This window comes from Amphiura filiformis, chromosome 14 (genome assembly GCF_039555335.1).
Source record: "Amphiura filiformis chromosome 14, Afil_fr2py, whole genome shotgun sequence".
NCBI classification, from domain to species: Eukaryota; Metazoa; Echinodermata; class Ophiuroidea; order Amphilepidida; family Amphiuridae; genus Amphiura; species Amphiura filiformis.
In genome coordinates, this window is record NC_092641.1 from 49995874 (window position 1) to 50017848 (window position 21975).

The 21975-nt window shown below is 36.4% G+C and overlaps 3 protein-coding genes across 4 annotated transcripts in view; 2 read left to right on the plus strand and 1 right to left on the minus strand.

The window, feature by feature from the left end:
* Window positions 1-7594, plus strand: part of LOC140170495 (uncharacterized) — a 33660-nt gene extending 26066 nt beyond the window's left edge. Inside the window, exons 7-16 of the mRNA XM_072193853.1 lie at window positions 212-372; window positions 546-749; window positions 1266-1825; window positions 2461-2529; window positions 2946-3162; window positions 3270-3497; window positions 3615-3755; window positions 4389-4416; window positions 6065-6211; window positions 7146-7594. Of these exons, the coding sequence (XP_072049954.1) occupies window positions 212-372; window positions 546-749; window positions 1266-1825; window positions 2461-2529; window positions 2946-3162; window positions 3270-3497; window positions 3615-3755; window positions 4389-4416; window positions 6065-6211; window positions 7146-7594 (2204 nt within the window). The remainder of the gene's footprint in view (window positions 1-211; window positions 373-545; window positions 750-1265; window positions 1826-2460; window positions 2530-2945; window positions 3163-3269; window positions 3498-3614; window positions 3756-4388; window positions 4417-6064; window positions 6212-7145) is intronic.
* The window catches only part of LOC140170255 (uncharacterized), a 77920-nt gene extending 65027 nt beyond the window's left edge, over window positions 1-12893 (plus strand). The window contains exons 5-9 of one of the 2 annotated variants that reach the window (XM_072193629.1): window positions 7691-7825; window positions 7931-8266; window positions 8441-8494; window positions 9282-9590; window positions 9691-12893. In XM_072193629.1, coding sequence (XP_072049730.1) covers window positions 7691-7825; window positions 7931-8266; window positions 8441-8494; window positions 9282-9590; window positions 9691-9740 — 884 coding nt within the window. In that variant the 3' untranslated portion in view covers window positions 9741-12893. The remainder of the gene's footprint in view (window positions 1-7690; window positions 7826-7930; window positions 8267-8440; window positions 8495-9281; window positions 9591-9690) is intronic. The other variant, XM_072193630.1, reaches the window with a different exon arrangement.
* Window positions 12894-13709: 816 nt separating this feature from the next.
* LOC140170248 (uncharacterized) overlaps window positions 13710-21975 on the minus strand; it is a 244712-nt gene continuing 236446 nt past the window's right edge. Inside the window, exon 5 of the mRNA XM_072193598.1 lies at window positions 13710-14144. Within this exon, the coding sequence (XP_072049699.1) occupies window positions 13725-14144 (420 nt within the window). The 3' untranslated portion in view covers window positions 13710-13724. The remainder of the gene's footprint in view (window positions 14145-21975) is intronic.

Below are 21975 nucleotides of genomic sequence, written 5' to 3' on the forward strand. Positions count from 1 at the left end.
GTCAATGTTTGGTGCTTTTATAAGAACCTATTTCTGAGTACGAAGTCGTAAGGCAAATTTACCACAAAGCTATAAGAGGAACATAATGAATCCAGCCTGCTGCGCGGAGTGGATAAGGGAGCGGAGTCCAAATTAATATTGAAGTCGCATAAATTTGTCTAATTTTCAACTTGACGTCATTATTATGTTTTATGGTATGATTATATTCTAGGACACCTGGTGGCCCAACTGAACCAGACCAAGATGAGATGTCTGTTTCAGGAATCTCTTGACATTGTAGATTCTGTGATCACTGTCAATGCTTGCAATGCTACTGATCAAGGTTTTGGAATACTAAAGGAAATTCTGAAGCAGATGGCAACTGACATCCTGGTAGGTTTACGAATCGGGTAACTTACTTTTCCACTGATTAAAAAACACTATAACTTGAAGAGTTAACCAAAGAAGGTCACTAAGTTCAAGACTGGGTTTTAAAAAAAATGTTTTTGCGTATATTTCCAGGCGGTTTTATAGACCAAAAGCATTTTTTTTTAAATTTCTTACAGGGAACCCGAATGCTACCAATAATATGTCAAAACATCTTGGATCACAGCCGTCGTTGGTACATCCCTAGCTTTCCAGTTCTACCATGGACGATGTTCTTCGAGAAAGTAAGGGAGATCGCAGGAAAACAAATCCAAGATATTGAAAGTATGGTGGAAGAAAGAACAGTAAGAAATGTTGCTGCATATCTTCATGACATGGGAGAGGTAATCCATTCTGATGCTTCTTTCTTTCTTTTTTTATTTGTTTCTTAAAAACAACAAAAAACAGTAAAAGCTTCCAGATCATAGGGAATACCACACTTATGTTAAATGTTGACTGAACTTGAACACGGTGCAGGTGTCAAAACGAGCACAGGCAACAGAACGTGTGTTGAAAAGACACATCGTCTTGCTGAGAACAAAATCATACATGTATTATCTGGGCAGTGGTGTACGCAATAGAGATTATCTATGTTCTATAATTTAAGCCGTATATCCTATCAGCGACAGCTATACCTTGTTTAGAACTTTCGAAAGAAGTACCTACATGTGCAACCATGACTGTTTCAAAATAGCCCGCCAAAGTCATGAAGGTAACTTCGAGGTCGTGCATTGAATTTGTTTGAATGAGGAATACTACAGGAACCCGCGCCTTTTGTTAGAAGCCACATATGAGTAAAGTGGATAACCTCTATTGAGCAAATTGTATCAGTGTTGAAGAGCAAACTTATTTTCTTTCAGATCTATGTAGCAAAAGATGACAATGAAGACGATGACAATGAGGAAAGTCAGGCGATGGTCATTATGAACATCCAATGGCTTTGCTCCAATGTTATCGCTAAAATGTTAGCGGGTGATGAGTTTCCAGCACAGTTCCAGAAACTACCAGACAAACCTCTGTACAGCGAAGACGAGTTACGGAAATTCCTGGCAACTGGAGAAGGGCTTGGCTTTGATTTTACTGTGCTGCTTCTGGAGCACTTCAAGATCCTCTTCACCACCGATGATGGGAGCTATTTGATTCCATCCAAACTACCACCATCACTGTCTCCGATCCTGATAGAGAAGAGCGACAACGCGCAGCTATATGGTATTCGCGTCGAGTGTGCTGATGAGTCAGATATGTTTTCGCCAGATCTCTTCCCGAACATCCATCTTCATATGTTAGAATGTTATCCTAAATCGCAAGGGAAAACCAACTACTCAAATTCTGCCGTCAAATTCATTTCTCCAGTCGAAGGAATAGTGCAGTTGACGGACATGGGGAGAGCCATAAATCGTCGGCCGCATCACATACTAACGTATTTGCAAAATACGCATTTCGAGAAAATCGAAGTTGAAAATTTAGAGATTTTCATTTGCTTCATAATCTTGATTAAAACATTATTGTCGATTAAAACCAGGTTAGCAGTAACGCGAATATACTATATTTTCAATATAATTCACTTATTACTATCAGAGCATAACTTATTCTGCAAAAAAACAATATTAAATAAAACACGTCACTATGTGAAAAGGACTAATGACAATTTCGCTGTTCAAATGACAAATACGTCGCGCAAATACGTCAGTATGTGAAACAGTTGCGCAAATACGTCAGTATGTGAAAAGGACAAAACAACGATTTTATCGTGTAATGACAAAGTCGCGCAAATACGTCGCGCAAATACGTCAGTATGTGAAACGGCAAATCCTTCAAATTGCAGATACGACATACTGGGCTTGCGCAGTATAGGTGATCGGCAAATACGTCGATATGTGATACAGACATTTCAAGGTTTTGTAAATACGTCAAAATTAAATTAATTAATATCTTACTAATTAAGCCACTTTGAGGCATGGTTTTTGGTGAATATATAGAGTAGAACATAACAAACTAATATACCAATTTTCTCAAAAATGTTAAAAATGTCGAATACGTCAGTATGTGATACAGCCGACGAAATGTTGCTGTTATATGCAAGAATAACACGGAGAGACCTGAAGCATATTCTCAACTACAATCGTATGTAACGAAAAGTGTTCAATGCTAGCTTACCCAACCATAATTCATAAAACAAAAAAACAAAACCATGATAAATATTATAAAAAAAGTGGTATATATAATCGTGAAAAGACCTCTGTTTGAAAACTAATTTCCCACTTCGATTGGGATTATATTAATATGGAACAATCATCTCTGTAAGCATGATAAATGTAGCTATTTGAAAAATGCCAATTTTCCTTTTAAAGGAAAAATTCGCTTTTGAAAAGATAAACATATGTTTTTGACACAAATGGGATCAATCCGCAAGAATTGACCAACGAGCCTGTGTCAATTTTATTATAATAGCTCGTGGATTTTTTTTTTCGAGAGCACAATTAATTCCTATTAATGTTTATCAGAGGCACTTTAACATACCATAGTGTCTTTTGTATTAGGTTGAAGAAATCCATTCACACGTATCTTCGTCAATGTTCACCAGGAACAGTTGTTACGTGGAAGTTCCTTAGCCCCAAGTCATTGAAAACTGAGTACAATCTCGAAAAGGTTCTGTACTATGAGTCAGATGATTTGCACAAAGCTGAAGCGGGAAACGGTACGGTGTACCATTCACGGCAGGCTCATGCTGACAGCATGATCGACGTCATTTGCCAGGTAGTTTTGATCGACATTATGTATTACGAGTTTCTTAATTGTTTGAATTCTAGTTCAATGTTTTATACTCGTATCCAACTAAACTATTCCCCCATTTTGAATTTAAGGGCGTCGATATGATGTTTATCACTGAACTCGGCGGACTCAGTGGCTGGGAGTGGATACCACTCAAGCTTCAAAACAGGATATATGCAGTACTTGATGAAACCCATCCACTAGGGAGTGACCATCGGATGCTTGCAGATATATGGGACATTTCTAAGAACAGATTCCAGCAGCTCGTTCGATTTTGTACAACTACCAAGGATCATTCGATTACAGGCGAAATCCTTAGGGTAGGCTTAAGTTATGTTATTTTCTATTGGCAGAAATATGACGAGCTATGATTGCAAACCAAACTACTTTGACTAAAATGTAACTGATTTATGAATCAATATGGCCACCTTTTACAGGAAGTATGTGCCACTCGTAGACGTAATGGTCACAAGCTGACAATTCAAGAGGTGATGACGGTACTGAGACATCCAGGCATCATTGGCAACGATGATTTAGCAAAAGGCATTGAATCGATGCTGATGAATGAAGGACATCAAGTAGGTACTGCGTGGTTTCGGGTTATGATTCTCTTAGACTTGTGTGATGCTATACAGTGGCGTAGCCAGGATTTTGGAACCGAGGGGGCACAACTTGTAAATGTACCGACGGGAATATTTTTTGCCGACGGAAGTTGTGAATGGTTGCCCCAAATTTTTTTTCAATGGTTTGAAAAAGTGAAGAGCAAACAAAAAAAAAAAAAAAAGGATATAAGGCGCTAGCAACCGAAAAACAATTACTTTTATGTATATAAATATTTAAACATTATTTATACAATTTTCCATTCTTTCTTTCATCACCGTGCATTAAATATTAGTCCATTGATCACCCAAATTATTTTTCACCAACACCTTCCGTCTACCGACGGCCTCTCATGAACCGACGGCCATCATGAGCGGGGGGGCACCAACCCCTGCCCCCCCCACTGGCTACGTCACTGATGCTATATTGGTGCTAAAACAACTTAATTTAATTGAAGTTTCGATCCACGAACCACGTTTGTATGAGAAGTTTGCATTGTCTCGAGTTCTAAAAGACCGAGTCAGATACGACAAAGCTAATAACCATAATTACGTGTCTTTCAAATGTTGTAACGTAAATGTAAAATATCCGTTTCTTTTTGTTCTTTTTAGGTTCAAGATGATCAATTATATAAATTTGGTAAGAAAACACAACATAAAGCGCTTTACAAAAATGAATGTAGTAGGCGCAACACAACTTACACTACATTATTCAACATCACATTAATTAGAAAATAAAACTCGCAAACTTTAAGTACCAGGAGCAGCAGAAACCTTTGTTGGTGAGTTTTGAATGTTTTCGGTTATACTTTGCACTTTAAACACGAGTTTTAGAACATGATGATGATGATGATAATGATAATAATAGTAATAATAATAATAATAATAATAATAATAATAATAATAATAATAATAATAATAATAATAATACTAATAGAAATACCGCCCCTAAACTCATCATTTTTTTTAATTGCACCGATGTTATTATAATGTACACAACAAAGATTGATGATTTTTGATAGACAGTTGGTAAAAACATTAGATTTAAAAGAGTAAAAGATACATGGACATGATGGACATGCACATTAAATGGTAAACTAGGAACTGTGCCTTTGAGTTTTAAAACGGCGAGAGTGTCTCCGTTACTGAAGAAATCAAATTTGGACAAGAGCGTTTTCAAGAATTATCGCCCGGTTTCTCAATTGCAGTTCATGGGTAAACTTCTGGAGAGGTGTTGCCTGGCACAAGTTCAAGAGTACTTTATGTCCAATGATTTTTACGCGGAAGCCCAATCTGCGTACAGGCCCAATCATTCAACAGAAACGGCATTACTACGTGTCCAAAACGACATCTTGCGAGGACTTGACAAACATCAGGAAGCAGCGCTGATCCTACTGGACCTAAGCGCTGCTTTTGATACCATAGACCACACTATCCTCCTTGACAGACTTCAAGAGCGCTATGGTATCTGCGGTGCAGTTCATGCCTGGTTTCGCTCTTATTTGGATAGTCGAACTCAAACAGTTGTCATTGGTGATTCTGAATCGCGTCCTCGAAATCTTGTGTACGGTGTGCCTTAGGGTTCGGTTGCAGGAGCTCCACTTTTCACATACTATAGTGCCCCACTCAGTGACATCATAAAGAGCCACAACATCAGCCATATCATGTACGCGGATGACACCCAGGTTTACCTTTTTTTCCATCCAGATGACAAAGACTCCGCCATTCGCCAAGTTGAACAGTGCGTGAAAGACATAAAAGCCTGGGCTGTCACTAACAAGTTGCAATTTAATGACTCTAAGACTGAGGTACTGCACCTAACATCGCGCTTTAAGGATACCAGAAACATCGATCCATTAATTATCGGTGATTCCGTTGTTATCCCATGTTCGCAGGCTCGCAACCTTGGAGTAGTGTTCGACGAATATATCACAATGGAATCTCATATTTCCAACATTCTTCGTGCAGGGTGGGCATGCATCTATAAACTGGGCAAGATCAGGAGGTTTTTGGACCGCTCATCTACTGAAAGGCTAGTGCATGCATACATAACATATCGTATTGACTCATGCAACAGCTTACTTGCTGGACTACCCACGAAACAATTGCATCGCCTTCAAAGACTCCAGAATGCCGCTGCCAGACTTATTTCGCGTACTAAGCGGTGCCAGCACATCACCCCAGTTCTCCTTGAACTACACTGGCTGCCAGTTTGTAAACGAGTTCAGTACAAGGTCTTACTTCTGACTTTTAAGTGTCTCCATGATCTTGCCCCATCATACTTGAAGGAACTGATCCATCGGTACGAGCCCGTGCTCTTCGCTCAGCATCTAAAAACCTTCTGAAGCAACCATCTCGAATGCCGCGGACTCTCACTTATGGCACAAGAGCTTTTGCCGCGTACGCTCCTGCATTGTGGAATGAGCTTCCTACGAGTATCAGGCATCAGAATGCCATTGGGCAATTTAAATCAGTGCTAAAAACACATTTGTTTGAGCAATATTTTATGTAATTGTTTCTTGCTCTGCATGAAGATCGCGTGTTATGCAGCTTTTGGATTGTGTCTCAATTGTTTCTGTTCAAGTTATCAGTATTGTTTTGTTTGTATTATGCTTCTGTTCCCTTGTTCATGGTGTCTGCTCCTTGCCATTGGTTTGTTGTCCCTTGTTTCTACTCAGAAACAATTTTATGGCTCGTCGCGGGCACCCGTACGGGGGACCAGTTAAGCTTTGGTGCATTGTATTTGATTAATGTTTTTACGTTTTGCTTTTTCTGATGCATGCATCGCCCACTGGTTTTTGTTTTTGCTCGTCCCGGTTGAGTTTTTGCATGGGTCAGGAAAACGTGAACGTTTCCTCGCATAATCTTTTTCCAGTAGTGTTTTTGAATTGTTATTACAATAGTTTATATGCTTGCCTTATATGTATGTTTTTGAATGCAAATGTATAGTTTAAGAAATATTATTCTATGGTATAACCTTTTAAGCAATGTTTTGATGCTATTACTGCCTTAGTTATGTGCAGCAGGTTGTATGATTTTCGGGATTTTATCTATTGTAGTTTATTATTTTTGTATTATACTGTTATAGAATATTTGAAATTTTGCTGTTGTTTTAAAAACCTCTGTGTTTATAGCGCATAGAGGCCGCCTTTTCATGCATTAGTGCGCTTTTAATAAATGTCTTTTATTATTTTTATTATTATTAAAATCACAGAACAAGAATGAAAAATTCTAAGCCCAAGTCCAGTTTTCATTAAAATGTTTAAGCTTGATTCAAATTTAAATGTCCACTGGATTTTATGCGATACGCTCTAGTTTAAAAGGCAAATAATAATTTGTGAAAATTAATTGGTAACATTTATTCTTTAGGTGTTCCTGATTTGACCCTTCTTTGGCGTGCAGTTTTGAAACGCGTTCACCAAGCTCTAAAGCGCACCATCAAAGCAAGTCAACTACTTCTATACTTGGTGGGTGAAGGGTGTCTGTTATCTGAAGATGATGAAGACGAAATCGAAACCAAAGAGAAACACGATGGGCGCCGGAAAGCTCTAGATCTGCTCTTATTCAAACTCATGCAGTTAAAGAAACCAGACTGGCATAAGGGGTTTCTAGCTGGACTTCAACAAGAGGCGCCATCATTGGTACCGATTGTTACTGAAGAACGGGATAAACTACTGCAAGAAACATGGTTTGAGTCAATTCTGGCTGTGTTCATATCAGAACAACATAGTACATCCGGTAGGTATCAAACTATATTCCCTCGCAATATTATTTTTTGTCTGGACTCAAATAATATGTCTATAGATCCATACATCTAAAGATATAAATACATATTTATGATGGATTTGATGTGAGATAAAACATATCGGACAATAATATTTAAACATGTACTGATTTCTCTTTTCCCCCATTAGATCTAGTTTCTTCAAGGTCATTCGTCCCATCGCGTAGTGTCTGTATCAAACAAGATCATGAAATTGTCCGAAGGAAACTCGAACTAGTAAAGTTGCAGACGGAGCAACTTATTCCTTACAACATGCCTGTAAATGGTTAGTATATGGCTTTTAATAACTTTTCCATTACGTACTAAAAACTTCGGTTTTGTTGAATTCGTTGTTTTGAACGTGTGTTTTTATCCAAATGATTATCTATAGAAAAATTCCAGATACTGAATGGTTTCAAGGCGATTCTGCGTGCTCCGAAATTGAGAGAAACACTGATCAATATCATCACCGAAGACACCCTCGATCACTTTTTGGACATCTCAAGACTCCATAAGGATGAAATACGTCAACAGTTCATCACACATGGCCAGCATGTTGGGGCAGAATACTTTCTTGATAGACTTGCGCTTATGGGTAGCTCTTGGCCGCAGCAACTAATGCAAGCTCTTCAGGCACAGAAGCACTATAACTATATGCTGTACTTGTATGAGGAATATCAAGATTATCTGCAACTACAAGAAGACCAATCAGGGGCTGAAGAAATCGGTAATTATATGATTACTATATTGTAAAATTGACTGAGCTGTTAAAATGATCAAATTAGCTCAAATTAATGTGATGACAATCAGTAATTGTTTACATTGTTGTTGCTGAATTGTAATGTTTTTGACACAATAAATTGTGCCTTATAAACTTTATATTATATATTCATTCCTTCAGTCCAACAACCGAAAGTTCCTCAAAAGCCTCAGAAGTCGGTAGACGAAATAGCAGGTTGGTCAAAGCACTAAATGTTAAAAATGGCAAACTTCTCAAGCTTACTAAAACGATAGATTCAGAATTGTATGTTTGAAGCACTCATATTTATGAATATGTTTCGCACATTGCATAAGATGTGTATTTAGTTGTATTTTATTTTTATTCTCTTCACTATTTTCAATTTTTAAAACGCTTTATCGTGTTTATTTTAAAATCACTTTGTTCAAGGCCAATTCAGGGATTTGCTCATCCAAAGGATCGTAAAAATCATCAAAATTCAGGTTTGGCACCCTTGGTAGTGTCATAGATATGCTAACGTTATAACATAGCCTACTAGTGGTTAAACCGAAAGCCATGTACGTACATGAATTCGTGTATTTGAATGGGGCTTCAACTTTGTTAATACTGTTGTTTTCCTCGTTTTTGCCAAATTCATCGCTTCCAAAATACATTACAAGGAATTTTAATTTTCGCTGAACCATGAAATGGTATCAACCTATATTAGTGTATGTTACTTCCTAACTTACTTACTAACTTACCAACCCTGAAATGGACACATTTTTACACCTTCAGTGGGATCACTGAATCGGCCTTGAACGTCATTCACTTCTTAAAGAGGTAAAGGTTATTTCATTAAGTGGATAGCTCTAAGACTGGAAATCTGATGTGCGCTGTTTTGGTAACAGGTTTATGAAATCTTGGGCAAATAATTCACAAAATCAGTCACGCAAGATAAACTTTGGCGGTGATGTGAAATCGCAATCTGTCATATATTGATTAAATTTCATTGGCTTTACCACAGTCGATGTTCAGCACATGTACATCTGGGAAAAGGTTGTTGATCTGAAGATGGTAATGCTTCGTGAGATTGCCTCTGAGGCAATCATCCGAACCTTGTCCACCCATATGCCAGACTTCCTCCAGATGTACAAACGTGAATTCACTGCCAGGAAATCATCTGATGGAGAAACAAGGGCAGTGAGATGGATCATTGATCGACTACAAAAGTCTAAAGATAGCAGATGGCCTGGAGCACTTGTTGACATCTTACAATGTAATCAGGCATTACTTGACGAGGTTCGAAGAGAATTCTGGAGAATTCACGACGAAGGTAAATCAAGTTCATCATTTTCGAATAGCAGGTATCATAATATAAATGAAATAATTTAACGTTTTCAGTTAATTTTCTTTTCTGATAATTTTACCAACAGGTTGCCCATGCGAGGAGACATCTTCACTGTGTCCTAAGGATGTAAACTAAAGACGGCGAATACAATGGTTTATGTTTTCAGTGATAGACACAATGATCCCACATTGACTGATACTCTGACAGTACGCGATGTGGCAAAACCGGGGCAAAACTGACTTCATGTAATAAATATAGCTTCTGCCATTTTAATTTAATAGTTCGTCTGAAAATCCCCGCGCAAAAAAAAAAAAAATAGTAAGCCATCATAACTTCTTAATTTGTTTATTTTTTTCGGTAAATTGTAGCAGTATTCCCTAAAACATTTGTGACTGGACACTACGAATCAGCCGTTAAGTCGGCCCCGGTCAATTTTGTTTTATTTGTGTTTAGAAAATAGCATACCATTTGACTTCAAACGATATCCAGACGCGGGGTTATGGTTTGTTGAATCATGCTCCTTCAACAAAATGGTACCTTTTTTCGGTTATACGTGTGTCTCTTTTTCCACATTGCTGGTAATAAAGTCATAATTGGCGGTCATTTCAAATCATCCCCAAGTCAACAAGGTTCAGGAATGTCCTCTCATTGTTATTTGTTGGTTATACATACCTAGAAAAAATACAATGCAATTGTAACCCACCACTTGAACAGGATTTAGCCAAAGCAAACAAAGACTAGAGCTATTTAACGATTCTATCATGTAGAAGATTATTATTCTCTTCAGCAATAGGATTATTGATTGGTTTTAACGCTATCAAATGAGAAACATGTCGCGCCTAATTAAAACACCAATGAATACGACCTTCACGCACATTTTGCACTGTATCTCATAATACAATTTGTCGAGTTTACGGCTCATTCGTAGTGTCCACTCACATTTGAGTGCAAGATTGGTCAAAACGGGGATTGTAGTGCTCATATAAACTTTTGTAAGTTTGTTCAATCAATATTAAGTTTAAGATTAATTAGGTTTAGGGTAGGACTTAGGGGATCGGATTGCAACGTTTTCACAGTATTTTTTGTGGTACATGAGTGCACATCAGACATATTGAATTCCATTCTGAATACGAGTAATGTCAGGCCTTCTGATATCAAGTAATTTTGATTGTTTTGTAATTGGTGATATAAACCACATTTTATGGAAAATTATTTAAAACTGATATTTTTTTATTTTTCATATTTAACAATCCTCAAAGTAAAATTTATAAATCTACAGTCCCATTTCAAGTAACTTGACCCTCATTTTTAAGTTAATGCAATTCGGTGGTGACACTACATATCTACTATTGAGGTTATCCATGTTCTATAAGCTGCATATCCTATCAGCGACTGCAATACCTTGTTCAAGACTTTCAAAAGAAGTACCTGCATGTGCAACCAAGACTGTTTCAAAATATCCCGCCAAAGTCATGCAGGTAACTCCGAGGTCATGCATTGAGTTGGTTTGAATGAGGAATTCTACGGGAACCAGCGCCTTTTGTTAGAAGTCACGTATGAGTAAAGTGGATAACCTCTATTGTACCGATCCACTGAACACAAGAATCTGCATGACATCTTGTGGTGGTGCTTTGATGAAATAGTACCCCTGACGCCCTATACCTATTTTTTGTTGAGCAATTGACCAAGCCCCATTTGTTGCAGTATGTTGGAACATAGATTATAATCTATGGTTGGAAGAAGCTATAAACTGCTTGATTGTGACGTTGCGTAGTTACATATGGATCCATCTGACACTGGGATCTGACACAGTGGCGTAGTGCGGGTCATCATAGCAGTTCTAGCAAAATTGATTACCTCTTGCACCTCTTGGTGAGAAAACGGACATTTCGATGAGCAACGGCCAAAATGGAAAGAATTTTAATTTTCTCATTCTTTTGATGAGAAACTTCGTGGTGTGTGTGTCAATCATTATTGTCTTATTGAAACTGGTGAGAATTGGTAATTCCTGCTAAGCTCAAAACAAACATTATTATTTTCTCATCCAAAAGAATGAGAAAGTTTAAATTCTTTCCATTTTGGCTATTTCACACCGAAATGTCAGTTTTCCCATCCAAAATTTCGTCTTGTGTTGGTGGCCACTGGTCATTGACCATTGGTATCAAAAAGCACGTACTGTAACGCAACTTTGAATAGGGTATCTACCCGGGGGTATCTAAAACAAGTTAATATGCAAAAAAAGGTATTCCTTGCCCAATAAATTACACACAATAATTTAGGATCCATAGTGGAAAAAAAGTTGTATGAAGTCACAAAAACTGTCAGTGAGTTTAAGTGTTTTTCCAGTTGCATATAGCCAGGGATTTTTGTCTCAAATCCCTGGATTATGAACGTTGATGTTATTTGTTAACTTTCCCATCTCATATTATTTTTTGTGGAGCGATGAGGCAACTTTTCATTATTCATTATTCCTTACTCAGTGATTTGGCTGAATTTTAGTATTACCTATATTGTTGCTGTAAGGCCAAGTCAAAACAGGAATTAATGCTTAGATCAACTTTACAGACATTTTGCAACAGATTGAGAAAAAATTTGAGTATGAAATATTGGGTGCAATTTGTGTATCACTAGGAACATGATGAAGGAATTCTTCAATTTCTTTATTAACGAACATGATGAAGGAATTCTTCAACTTTTGTATTAACATGATTAACTACATCCTCTACTTCTACAACTACTGACATTATCAGCAAAGCATTTCTGACATTTTGGCACAAAACTAAGTGTTCCCAAACACATTATTTTATATCCGGGACAATATCTATAACTTTTGAAACAAACCTATTCTAGAATTAAACTATTTTGGAGAACTATGTATGTTCATGTTGTAATGATATTATAACAATACTTGTGTTATTTGCTTAGAAGATAGAGAACAGTAAAACAAGACAACATTTGCAATCTATAATGAACTTTTCTTTATGTCTTGACTGCATGTGTCTTAATTTATATACAGAATGATTCATCATTATTTGGATCTTTTATCAAAATCAAATTAATGATTAACTCTGACCAATTACATTTGAAAAACATACTCCTCCTGTGGAAGATATTTTCAAATATTCCACAGGAGTAGTATGGATTTCAACATGATTATGCTCATATAAACTTTTGTAAGTTTGTGAGAAGTTTAAGATTATGTTTAGGATAGAAGGTGAGTAAGTACAAAATGACTCCATGTAGCATGTAATGCACCATAATCTGACCCAAGCACACCAAAGTAGTAATTATCAACATCACTAGCGCTTTAATGATCTGCGTGCTAGCCATAGGCTTCAACATAAAAAGTTTTGAGATAGTTTCTCAACCAATACTAAGCTTGTTTGTACTCATTTTAATGCATTTTTCATGCTGATGCCAAATATGGTCATGCCTATGTACAATTTTGACAATTTTAAACTTGTCGTCTGCAGTCGACACCCACATGAATAGGGTTAAAATACATCATTGGATCCTAGGATGATCCCCAACATTATGAGCATGTAGAATACCTATTACATTTCTCAATTGGTTTGCTCCTATTTTTTTTAAAAGTTTGTACATATAATTTTACAAATGCTATTTTTGGCATAGGTGGATCACAATCTGCATATCACATGAGATCAAAAAGCAATCACAGTAATTGCCTTTGTGTAACAATTAAAGGAGTATTTCGTGATCCTAGCATCCTCTTTTTATGACATGTTTCAGTACATAACCACGAAAAAAGCCTATTCCAAAAATTTCAGTTGATTCTGATTTTGCGTTTGCGAGTTATGCATGATTATGTGTATTACACTGCTCCATAGACAATGCGTTTGTAATTTCGTTCTGGTGCACCAGAACGAAATTCAAATTTCACGATATCTTTGCAAAACGAATTAATCTGCAAGAAATATTTTGTACACAAACATTATGTAGCCAGAGGTTTCCAGTGATATAAAAATCTCAACTTTTTTTGAGAAAAGTGGGTGGGGATGAGGTTGTGGATCACGAAATGCCCCTTTAAGTCCCATTTCAAATACAAGTGCTATATCTTTGTCATGTACGTATTACATATTGATCGAGACCAAAAGGCAATCACAGTAATTGTCTTTGTGTAACCAGTCCCATTTCAAGTAACTTGGCCCTCATTTTTAAGTTGATGCAATTCGGTGGTGACACTGCATATCTACTATTGTACCGATCCAATGAACATAAATCGTTGTTTTCGGCAAGTAGAAGAATCGGCATGGCATCTTGTGGTGGCACTTTGACAAAAAAGTACCCCTGGCGCCCTTTACCTACTTTTATATTAACCAATTGACCAAGCCCCATTTGTTGCAGCATATCGGCAGAAGTTATAAACTGCTTGATCGTGATGTTACGCAGCTGCATACGGGTCCATCTGACAGCTAGTTGTGATGATACTGGTCCAGCAGTATTCAAAATGGCCGACATGATAGTACGTCTTGATATGATGGCCCCTGCAACTGGGCTAGCTTTCTTGCGTTTGGTGGCCTGAAATGAAAAAAAGTATTACCATAATCATAAAAAAGGAAGTGCAGTCCTATATGGTACATGTGTGTATCTTGTACTTACTTCAATACAATGTTAACCCCCTGAGCACTACCTGCTGATCTAACATTGCCTCTGATTGGTCAATTACATGATATCTTCACTTTAATCACCAATCAGAATGGAGCTTTGCAAATAATTCATCCCAATTTTCTGGGTGGTGAAATTATTCTAACAATGTTGCTGATTGGTCCAATTGATAATGAAATCTTCTTTTTGACCAATAGGCAGGTAGGTCTCATAGGGTTAACTTCCTTTGACATAGCTTTGGTCAACTTTTTTTCAATGACCTTTACATGATAAAAGGAAGCTCATAAGAGTAAGATACTTTCTGCTGCCAAAGTGTATTCCATACAGTTATTGGCCTGTGGCAGAAGACAGTAACAGTGTTTTAATCTCTTTGCACATTGCATTACAACTTTTTTACATATAAGTCAAAGAGGAAAGTTAACTTCAACCTTATGGAGAAAGGTAGTAACATATTAGTGAAGTAAACAGAAGGTACACACTTTTACCATGCATATGATTATTAGGTCCATGATGAATGTGCACATGTGATGTGATCAAGCAAAATCAGTCGGAGCTCAGAAATATTGATTTTGAGATGAGATTTTGGAAACTCTTTATTTGCTCATAACTTTGGAACTGGTTGCTCAATTTCAAAGGGGTTTTCTGCAAAATCCACTTCACTTACTATCCTATAAGAAACTGACAATTAAATATGTCCGAGTTCCGACTGATTTTGCTTGATCGCATCACATGTAGGTCTGTGACAGACTCTTCAAGACTGGACCTAACCTTTATTGTACCACTTAGTTACTGAGATGGGATTCAATTTTAAAATAAAGAAACACAGCAATACTGTACTTTTATTGTCTATAACTTACTTTATTGATATATATATATATAACTTACTTTATTGATATATATACTACAACACATAATATTAACATGTACTTTTTTACAAATTTTAACTAATACATGTATAACGTTTTGTAGGTCACAGGTTGATAGTCACCTGTTTTAACCAGTCATTAATCTGAAAACCCTTAATTAGTTATAAACCCTAATCCTTACCTAACCCTAAAACTTTAACCCTAATATATAACTGAAACCCTGATCCTAACCCTAAACATAACCCTGGCTCTAAATAATCATTACTCTGAATCCTACATTAACAATTAACCCCGATTCTAATCCAACCTTAACTCTAATCTTAACCTAAAATACCCTAACCCTTTTCAAAATAATGGACTGCTCCCATTTTGTACATAACAATGACAACAATGCTCTAGCAGCAATTTAAATATGTACATGTGCAATGCCATTAGGTGGACAATGCCTTTTAAGGCATTGTCCACCTAATGGCATTGCACATGTTTAAAAGAATTAAAGCACAAAGACCCATCAAAAGAAAACAAAAACCAAAAATCTTGGTCATACATATTCGTCATCATAATCTTAATCTTTCACCTGTTTTAATCAGTCAATAACAGAATAGGGTTTGGTGCAATTGACTAGTTAAACACAGGTGAAAGATTTGCATTAGAGAATGAATTTGGAGAAAACCTTCTGATAATTACAAACACTCGCTGAGCAGCAAGACCTTCCCTCTAAGCTTTTAATCCGATAAGCTGATTATCTATTTGTTTTCATGAATTGGAAGACATTCTTTGATGTATTACTGAGCTCAATCATCTGAAATTATTGGAGCGTGAGCCACCCAGGCTGGTGGCTCAGCATAGTATTTTATTAACAGAAGGTTTTCTCAAATTCGTTTCCTAATGGATGACAACTATCGTACAACCAATGATTTTGGTTTGCTCACAGGTCTTTCTGCTTCAATTCTTAAGGCACTGTCCTCCTAATGACTTGTGTGCTATCTATGGTTAAGATCAAATATGAATTGACCAGTTTCATTTGAAATCTCCCACACCCCTGTGGAAGATTTAAGAAAGAGGAGATGTTTATCAAATGAAAATGGTTGGGCTAATTATTTTGAAACTCATACTCCTCTTGTATATTGTTTTGGCTATATATTCCATGACTGAACTGAGTATTTCAAATGAAAGTGATTGACCCAATTTTCTACTATAATTGAAACTCATGCTCCCTATGTGGAAGACTTACGCTATTAACATTGAGCTTAAACTGTTTTGAAAAAAAAAGAATATAAAGACCTCAGAAAAGTAACTTAGTTGTTATAATTTACACATACAGCTTCAGAGCTATTTGTATTCACAATATTTTAACATTGAAAGAAAGGTGGTTTATTTACACACATTTGCCCAATTTTGTTCAACATTAACAACACTGCAGTATTCTAACATAAATGAAGGAAGCTCTACACTCTTAGAATAAAGGTTACAAGTAGAACAACAAAAGGTTCCTAAGCTAAGCTGTCCTGTATGTAGAGCCTTAAATAGTTTTACAAAGAACTAAACAAGTAATGCCAGTCGGAAAGAACCCTTTTAGACATAATGAAGGTTTTGTAAAAGCCAGAAAGAACCATTTTTGGGTTCTTGTAATTTTCTAGAGCCCTTTACTCTTGAGCTGCCCTGTATGTAGAATATCTAGAACCTTTTTTCTAAGAGTGATATTAGTGCTAAAATATTTAAAGACAGCAGTGTTTATTTTTGTCCTCTGAACATTTCACTTTTTTGGGCGCCCTCTATGGAGGGGCTCCAATATTGCCTTGTAATTACATTTTTCTTCAATTTTTGGTTTTGCCAGATTTACCTTGCATTTGTTTTGTTTAAAAGTATGTGCTTAGAATAAGTAATACAACTTACTTGATTTGGATTTTATTACTGTTTACTAATATGCAAAGAATGCAATTAAAGTAGTTATATATACAGCAGGAATTTACATTTGAAATGCAAAATTAATGAATGCCTTTTACCGGGCTAAAAACATGCAAAATGCCATTGTTGTTGCTGTAACTTAATTCCCTCATTCAAAGGAGCACTGTGTATTACATGCTGACACATCTATGGTCAGCCGTAGCTAAATTGACCAATGATGTTAGAGTTTCTCATTCAGGAATAGTCAGTCCAGTTCATGAATACAATTAAAGAAGTAAATGTTATCCAAATGGTTACATTTCAAGCTATTTCAGCACATCTCATCAAAGCTCCCATTGGTACACCCCATTCCCTTTTTCAAAGTAATTTTTATTCATCCCAGTGGTGATGATATGATGATGATAGAGGTACAGCAATCACAGTAATTGTCTTTGTGTAACCAGTCCCATTTCAAGTAATTTGGCCCTCATCTTGAAGTTGATGCATGTGGGCGGTAACGCTGCATATCTCTTATTGTATTGCTCAAATGAACACAAATCACTGTTTTCGTTAAGTTGAAGAACCTGCATGGCATTCTGTGGGGGTGCTTTAATGAAAAAAGACCCCCGACGTCCTTGGCCTGTTTGTATGTTTACCAATTGACCAAGCCCGATTTGTTGTAGAATGTTGGCAGAAGCTACAAACTGTTTGATTGTGGTGGTACGCAGCTGCTTACGGCTCCATCTGACGGCTAGTTGTGATGATACCGGTCCAGCAGTATTCAAAATGGCTGACATGATAGTACGTCTTGATATGATGAGCCCTGCTTTGGGGCTAGCTGTCTTAGGTTTGGTGGTCTGAAATATATAGATGGGGAAATAGAAGAAGTATGTTATCATGATTATGTTGTGAGGAAAGAAAGTGTGGATACAATTATGTAGGCCCCCTACTATACTAAATAAATGTCGATATATTTAGGGCTGTGTTTGAATTCCGTCATTTACAAAGACATCGTTACAAAGACTTATTGCTTATAGGGCTGGTTTCTCAAAGCATGGCTAGTTGTCTGGCTTCCTAAGCCATCAGGCATAAGCCCAATTAGTCCTGCATACCAGTGCTTACAAGTTATAAAAATAAATCAACAAACAAATCCACATTGGTATGACTAGCCTACTGGCTTAGGAAGCGTGACCACATGCCAATCTTTGAGAAATCTGACCACAGATTTTGGGTAACCAGTAAAACCAGGCTTTGAAAGAACAAGAAACACAGCAATACTCTGTACTTAAAGTTCTATAAGTATTTTATTCAAATTATACAAAACACAACAGCTTTATACAGCAATATGAATGAATTATTGAACATCTCATCCAATAGACAGCATTTCTAACAATAACAATTATAGTTAACATCAACAATTCAAAAACAAATATAGTATTCACCATAATTTGTGCCCCAATTCTTCTGTAACTGAACATCAAACAATAAAACAACACTCAAGCTGAAAACTTATAAAACAATAAACAAGCCCAAGAGGGCCGCTGATCATGGAATAGGTTCAAAATTACCCTGAAGTATCATAATTTAAACCGCCTTAATACTAAAAACGCACCCGTGTCAGTACACAGAGTACACTAATAATAACATGTAGTTTTTCTTATATGCACTGATATAATTATTAATAACATGGTTTTCCCCTATATGCACTAATTAACCCTAACTACACCACGTGCTACAAAATACTACAGCTGAAAGCGAATGCACATGCATGCAATCACTCCAAGTCATATATGTCATAATTATGTTAATGTAGTTTGTATTAAGGTGTATTCTTTAAGGATTTTTGTATATTTATTTAGTTTTTACTTTTATGTATGTGTGCTCTGTAAAGCGCATCGAGACTTCTGTATGATGCGCTATATAAATCTCTTTTATTATTATTATGTGCATGGATTTGTTTGCCGGGCAAGGAAAACACCAATAGCTACTGGTAGGCGACCTAGTGCTTGGCATGTGAGGGGTCTTGGGTTCGAATCCCACCCCAACGAAACAACTTCTTTGTTTATCTTCTTTTTTCATTCCTTCCTAACTTCCCTTCCATTTGCCAAAGAGCACTTAGAGAATTAGGCTTATTGCACAAGCTAAAATGCTGTAACTTTTTAATTAGTCAAGCATGACATATATTTAGATAGATTCATTGGCTCTTTCAATAAATGTATACTTTTGTATGTCATGTGTGAATACTAGTAATTAAGAAGTTACCTCACTATTATGTAATGCATTTCTGAGACTTCAGAGCCAAAGAATACGCTAAGACAGCGGGGAGGTGGGTGGAGTTAAAGTGGGTCTCGAAGCATAAAAAGGGTTTGCAAGTTCTGTATCCTCAAAAAAATCCTAGGAGGCCGACACATCAACAAAAAGGTCCACTTTACAGGGTACATTTTACAATTGTACAATTTTAAAAGGGGCCATGTTCAAAATAGTCCCCAAAAGTCCGATTTTTGTATGTAAAGGATTTTTTGGGAGGCCACATTCAGGGCCATAGCAAGCTTTCTTGGTGGGGGCAAAATAAGAAGTACATATACCATTTTTTAGAGAGACTGTATATGTGAAGTCTTCGAGCTTTACTGGGACAATGTGTGTGCCCTTAGCACTCAAAATTTGGGTATTTTACACTATTTTGGCCCATGATCGGGGTTGAAAACAGACTCCTTGCCCTTTTTCTTTTCCTTTACCTTCGCAATTTTCCCTTTTAACTTTTGTCAGGGGCACTTTTTTCTTTCATTTTGGTCAGAGGGTCACTCTGCTCTCACCCCTACTGGCTATGCTAATGGAAAGGTCCACATGAATTGTTCGTTGAAATATATCTGGTACAATTAATATATCTGTCACTTTTGAAACTACCATAATATCAGATTATTAGTCATAATGATACAATAATAATATAACTTTAGAAACAAAATTATTCTGGAGTAAACTATTTTGTAAGTTGGAGAATTACCAGAATATCACCTTTAATAAATAATGAAATAATTCTATTAAATATAACTTTTGAAACAAAGCTACCCCAGAATGAACCATTTCTTTAAGTTGGATAACTACCTTAATATCAGATTATTAGTCATAATGATATAATAATAATATAACTATAGAAACAAAACTTTTCTAGAATAAACTATTTTTTAAGTTGGAGACTACCTGTATATATCAGCCTATTAATTATAATAATATAATAATATAACATTTGAAACAAAACTCTTCTTGATTTTTGGAGAAAATCAGAATACCAGCATAATCATAATGATATATTAATAATAATAAACTAGAATAACCAAATTATTTTGAAACTTTCAACGGAAACCGAAGCTAAATATATATTTACCTGCTAACCTTTTTAAAATAAATTGAAAAATATTTGACAAAAAGCAAATGTGTAAAAAGGTTTGGGTAGCTTTATTTGTGTTACACATATGGACCAAAATATAGCGTCACACATCATTGCGTTCAGTCACAATGGTAAATTGTGTAAAAAATGAGAAGACCCTTTTAAACCGTGTTTAATGTTGCATCTGAGGCCTAGGAGTCAACTCTCAAACAATATGGTAGGCCAAGTCTATCCATGTGTTTGTTAAAGATAACCTGACTGCTCTCTTTTTTTTCACAGTTAACCACTGTGACTGAACGCAATGATGTGTGATGCTAAAAATTGAATACCTGAGTCAAAGAAGGGCCCAACTCCATCATAACTGTTTTTGAGATATTGAGAAAAAACTTAATATTTGGAAAAGTGTTATAGACAGAATGTTTTCATACTCAGGGAACCTTTAATATATGAACATACAGGATTATATACATTCAAAATTATTATGTTTCCATGGCAACGGTACACTAACCTACTGCAAGTACCAGTTCCGTATAAGCAAATAGAAGCATGTAATTGGGTTATAGAGGAATTTTGTTCATCCATGAAATCTGCTTTTCACTACAATAAACTTTCTTGCTGGGTCTAACTCATTTTGGAGTTGGGCCCACATGTGTGAAACAAACAGGGCTATACATTTTACATTTTTATATTTTGTAAAATATGTTTTAACTTATTTTCAAAAGTATTAAGTTGTGGCCCTATAACACCAATTACATGTGTTATGAATTGTTTTTTGCTCCATATCATTGCCAATATTATTTTAATTACACATTATGCTACCTTGGTTTTGGATCAGATTGTGTCATACCATGTCACATATTGACCAAGATATAAATCATATCACAGTAATTGTCTTTGTGTAACCAGCCCCATTTCAAGTAACTTAGCCCTAGCCTTTAAGTTGATGCAAGGCGGTGGCGGCATTGCATATCTCCTATTGTATCGATCCAATGATGAAATCAAATCGCTGTTTTCAGGAAGTTGGAGAATCGGTGTGGCAACCTGTGGTGGCGCTTTGATAAAATAGTACCCCTGACGCCCTTTAATTATTTCAATGTTTACCAGGTGGCCAAGTCCCATTTGTTGTAGCATGTTAGCAGAACCTATGAATTGTTTTATTGTGGTGGTACGCAATGGCTTACTGCTCCATCTGATGGCTTTTTGCGATGATACCGGTCCAGCAGTATTCAAAATGGCCGACATGACAGTACGTCTTGATATGATGAGCCCTGCCTTGGGCCTTGCAGGTTTGGTGGTCTGAAATAGATGGGGAAATAGAAGAAGTATATTATCATGATTATGTTGTAGGGGAAACGAAGTGTATATACAATTAGGTATTCTACTTGATAAATGTCAACGTATTTGTGTGTGTATATGGATTCTGGAGACTTTCTGACAGAAACTTATGGCAAAGACTCAAAGTAGAGAAGATATCATACCCTTCCCAGAATCCTTTGCAACATGTTTCACTACCTCAAATAATTTTCAAGATCGGGATGTGCTCTGTTCATTGACAAACATTTTGCTACTGCCCATGTTCTGCAGTAGCCTACAAGCGTAAAAAAAA